General features: G+C 39.4%; 1 protein-coding gene and 1 long non-coding RNA gene across 2 annotated transcripts; both read right to left on the bottom strand.

The window, feature by feature from the left end:
* Positions 1-168: 168 nt before the first annotated feature.
* On the bottom strand, positions 169-3,965 carry zbtb26 (zinc finger and BTB domain containing 26). Its single transcript, XM_010791906.1, has 3 exons — positions 3,868-3,965; positions 1,754-2,633; positions 169-1,186 (listed from the first exon to the last, which is right to left on the bottom strand). Exons 2-3 carry the CDS (start codon positions 2,614-2,616, stop codon positions 790-792), a joined length of 1,260 nt encoding a protein of 419 aa, XP_010790208.1. The 5' UTR covers positions 2,617-2,633; positions 3,868-3,965; the 3' UTR covers positions 169-789.
* A 753-nt stretch (positions 3,966-4,718) lies between these two features.
* On the bottom strand, positions 4,719-5,054 carry LOC104963330 (uncharacterized). Its single transcript, XR_800303.1, has 2 exons — positions 4,932-5,054; positions 4,719-4,824 (listed from the first exon to the last, which is right to left on the bottom strand). It is a non-coding gene; the product is annotated as an uncharacterized lncRNA (long non-coding RNA).
* Positions 5,055-5,060: the final 6 nt, after the last annotated feature.

Genomic DNA, 5,060 nt, shown 5'->3' with positions numbered 1-5,060 from the left:
AGAGACTTGCAATTATTTGCCCTAGACTTCTGCTTTCAGACGTAGTTAATTATTACCCTATCCGATAATAATCCAATGCAGGGGCAATAATGTAATATAATACATTATTTTATATATATATATATAAAATATATTTATATAGTTACAACCGGCCCTTTGAGTGCAACCTTTATGCGAATGTGGCCCGCGATGAAATTGAGTTTGACACCCCTGCCTTAAACAAAACTGCAAAAAAAAAGTTCACAGATTTGTATGAATGGTCGTAGTGGCCAAACGGTTGTACTACAGCTTCCGTGACAAATACTTTTTACCATTGACTTATAGACATCTGTAAATCATTTTTTTGTAGCTAAATAAATTACAAAAAACGATCACTTTTATAGCCCTTAATTAAAACCATTAGGGTCTGCAAGTTGTAAAAAGCGTTAAAAGCTGAATCCAGAGTTGTTTGCTCATATTTGCCCAAAAATCAAAGTCAAGGTTGCCTTTGTTCGCTTTGTCGAAGCTGTTCTTCCAGTGGATCTGTTTGAAGTGTTTACGGAGAACCGGCAACAGATGAATATGTTCTTAAAGTCTTAAAGCGCAGAGCAATAACATACAGCTCATCTGCTTGAAAGCATCTATGTTTGTAAGCACATGGACATCTCTTCACATGGAAGTTTGAATAAAGTCTTCCCAACTCAGAAAATGGAAACAGCTGTGAGTTTCTCAGGACTGTTATTTAGATTGATAATATTCCACCAGTGGGAAAGTCTACGTGTAAATGACTGAATGCATTCAACAAAAATGTCATATTTGCCCAAAATCAAAGTCAATCCCCCCGTCCTGCAGGCTGCGTTCGTTGGCGTTGTCGAAGCTGTTCTTCCCGTGGATCTGTTTCAGGTGTTTACGGAGAACAGGCTTGTGAGCGAACACCATGTCGCAGTAGTTGCATCGGTGCGGCTTGTCCCCGCTGTGCAGGTTCAGATGATCCAGCAGCGAACACTTCTGCGTGAAGGTCTTCCCGCAGATCTTACACTGGAAGGGCTTGATCCCGGCGTGAACCCTCATGTGTCGGTGCAAGTTCCCTTTCTGCGTGAAGGTCTTCCCGCACAGCAAGCACATGAACAGCTTGTGCATCTTCAGGTGGTTGGCGTAGTTCTCCAGCTGCCGGAAAACACGGGAGCATTTGGGGCACTGGTGGTACCTGTAAGGAATAAAATCAATATATATGTGCCGTAACTTTAAATTAATAACACTGTTTTATTCTGTAACCGGATGTTCACGACATTGTCGACACATTCAACTTCCTGTCTGGCAGACAGCGTTTGAAGCATTAGCATGTAGCTAATATTATTTTGTGTACGTGAATAAAAGGAGAATGACACGTGGTGTTGCAAACTAAACACACTGTCTTCAACTCTCACTTATTGACGCTGCAATACTATTATTAGGGAATGTTTAAATGATAACAGATATTAGAAGATTGTAAAACTAACATCAGAAAACGACAGGACCTGCCTTGGACCCGCCCCCATAGACGCTAAGCCAATGGGAGAAGACTACAGATGATAAATATGTGACACAAACAGGAAGTGGGTCTATTTCTCATCCCCTGCGAAACACGGATTGGAGCAAGCTCGGCCGGGCTAACCTTTTGCAAATTCATTGTATCATTGTACCATTGTTTTATTAAACGATGTTAACTTGTAAATATGCTTCCTAGACTCTTTTCAGCTAATGCTAAACTCAGATCGTAGAAAATCCAACATACCACTGCAGGGGTTTGTCGTAGTTCCTCTGGTGGACGCTGTGCTTCTCAGCAGGAGGTGATGGAGGCGGGGGGCTCACAGGACTGAGGGGGTATCCCGACACCCCGGGGGGCGCCGCAGTTTCGCCGCAACGACTGTCCACGGTGGAGTTGATGAGGGAGTGCTGGGGCTCGGGGGAGTGCAGGGCGGGAGGTGGGCTCCTGGGGAAGTGAGCGACGGAGGAGTTTTCTGCTTCGTCAGACACCGATTCCACTTTTACGATTGCGATATCAACGTCAGCCTGCTGCTTTGGACACCTGCTTAAGATCTGAGGAGGGGAACTAGGCTGTATAATCACATCATCATCATCACTATCACGATCATCTTCCTCGTTGTCCTGCTTATTCTGGTGGACAGTCCGAACCTCCAGCTCTCTCTTGGACAACCCCTCTTCCTTCTCTCTTCTCACCTCCACTTCCACTTCCAGCTTGCGTGCAGGTTTGATAAACTTACTGAGAGCCTCAGTGCACTGCTCCACAATGTGGCCCATCTGCAGGAAGCTGGCGACGGTCAGATAATGCACCAGCTCCAGCTCGGGAAACTCCAGCTGTCCCGTGTAGCAGGAGAGCAGTAGTTGCCGGCCCACCTCCGCCTCCTGGATCATGGAGATCTGCACCTCCCTGGAGTCCTGCTGCAGGATGAACTGGTCCCTCAGGAAAGAGGATCCGGCGGCGAACACCACTTTGTGACCGGGGACCTCCAGCTGGTTGATGCGAACCGTGACGTCACAGAATCGCCTCTGGTGTCTCAGGAGGTTCATCTTCTGCAGCATCGAGTCGCCGAATGTGGCGAAGCGGAACTGCAGGATCACCTGGTTCTGAGACATCGTGAACCGAGATGCACCTGTAAAGGACACATTCAGAAATAGTGTATATTTGATCATTTTACTTAAAAAAGGTTTTTATTTAAATATGCATAAATAAAAGTGTGTGCAAATAAAGCACATACAGTTATTAAAGATATACTGTAACTACCATCTGGACTTATGACTTCACACTGTAAATTTTACATTTATATTTAATTAAATATACCATCGTTGCACACTAAATTTAATTAATATCCTACTTTTATATTGTGTTAGCTGTAATTAAGCCCTTAAATTGTGTTTTATTTGTCAGGTAGTTTAAAGATTTTTATCTTCACGGTCAACTTTTATATTTTGATTTTAGTTACATTTGTTTCCTTCTATTGTGAGATGTTTATATTGTATGATTGTTTATTGTCTACTCTAATTATGTGTAACACTTTGTTTTACATGATGCTGTGAGGAAAATATTTCCCAATTTGAGATTAATAAAGTACATCGTATTTGGTCAGAATCTCATCCCACCTGACCCCTCATGGAAAACGTGAATGAGAACCAGACTTAGTTAAAAAAACGTGTGAATTTTAACAACAGCAAGCGTTTATGTTTCATGAGCTAGCTAACGTTAGTTATTCAACAGTTAAAGACATATCATTCTGTCTTAATATATCTTCGGGAGAAATGTCCACTCTTTATTTCGGTGTTTTTCAGTGGAAAACTAAAACAATGCTAATCGTATGCTAACGTTGTTAGCCTTTTGCTAACCGTTAGCTCAGGTGACTTCCTCTATTCATGCGAGTGTAAAATAGGCGATATAAAAGAATTACAGTTAAATAGTGTTTATATATAAAAACCGAAATATAAATAATGATAAAACACGATTACAAAATTATACTTCTTATACTATTTCTCTGGTCTTTTGTCAAAAAATACATTAATAGGAAACTAATATGAAATCTAAAGGGAGTTTGGAGTGGACTGCAACACCACCATTGCTAAAATAATGTTTAATGACTGGCTTTCTTTTAGGGGAAATATGCAATCTGTGTATGATTCTTTGTGTAACAGAAACACATAAAATAATCTTCTTTGAAGTGACTCTCCATGCCTAAAGCTTAATGTAAACATTGCACCACAAATCGCCTCCATGTTTACATCCGGCCTGCTGCTCCACTCTGCAGGAATCTGAGGCATGCATGCAACACTGCGGCTAAATAACTACTTATTTAATCATGTTTTCACTTTACTGACACAGTAATAAGTGGTATGTACCTGTTTATCCTTTATAAACCAAACCGTTAAAGGTGGGTTGTCTTCGGCAGCACTCTGGCTCTCTTGTATCCGGGATATGAAGCTGTTGCTCCGGATGTAAAACCCACTTAAAGGCCCAGTACAGAGCAAAGGTAAAGGTGTAATTAGTAGATTTAAACAAGCCAAATTAGGCCCACTTTTAATTTAAATCTACATATAAATAAACTTGATCATATTATGATTATTAAACCTACAATTTACTCTTTATAATTGAGATGTTTTCTAGTCTATTTCCCAATATCCCTCTAATATTATCTAAAAGTATCTTGTGATGAAGTCTGTCTATAAAAGAAAGCTGGAAATCCAGTTATTTAATCTACAGTGTGTTTAGATATTAAATTAACTGATATGTATACATAACAGTGGACTATGGTTTGATGAACCAAAAAATAGGGTTTATTCCCAGAGGTATCTCAAAAGAATTAGAATTTTTTTTAATGACCTCTTTTAATTCTACTAATTAAAATATTTGGGACGAAAACCCTTCTCTTTTTTGTTCAGTGCTCAACACTGACATTTTCAAAGATTTTAGCAATTTGTGTATCGACCCCTAATTGCTAAAATCTTTGAAAATGTCAGTGTTATACCGTTAATATATTTTCCTTAAGAATGCAGCTTTTACTAGTCACAAAACAAATCCATTCATAAACATTAATTATTAATTAAGACATTAATTATTGTTTTAAATGCAAAATTGATGCGTTAAGGGGAAACAAGTCTAACAATAGATCATTAAAACAGGTAAATGTCTGTTTTAGAAATTGGTTTCTTAGAATTTCAAGATTCAAATCCTATAAACATTCAAACATTTAGAGGTGAAAAAAACTTTATTACAATTATTTACGAATGTACATAAATATTTCTCAAATGAAAAATGAAAGGACATCAGCTTGTTAGGAGTGTGTCCTCTTGAACCACCTAGAAAAAAGAAAGAGCAGAATCCAGATAATTGTGAGTTTTTTTTTCCTTGCTATTTGCATTAAAAATCCTATATTCATTCCAATCCCATAGTATTATCTCCATACCAGCAGAAACTTACTCCACCACATAATAACAACAACGGTGACCAGTCCTATTAGCTGCCAACAGGCAGACAGAGAGGAATACCCACAGGACATACGAGGTTACCTGCAACTTAGGGAAAATACGCCCTT

Source organism: Notothenia coriiceps, unplaced genomic scaffold (genome assembly GCF_000735185.1).
Source record: "Notothenia coriiceps isolate Sejong01 unplaced genomic scaffold, NC01 NC01_scaffold00035968, whole genome shotgun sequence".
Lineage (NCBI taxonomy): Eukaryota > Metazoa > Chordata > Actinopteri > Perciformes > Nototheniidae > Notothenia > Notothenia coriiceps.
Note: the sequence above shows the minus strand (reverse complement) of the source record. Positions and strands in the feature narration are given on the sequence as shown.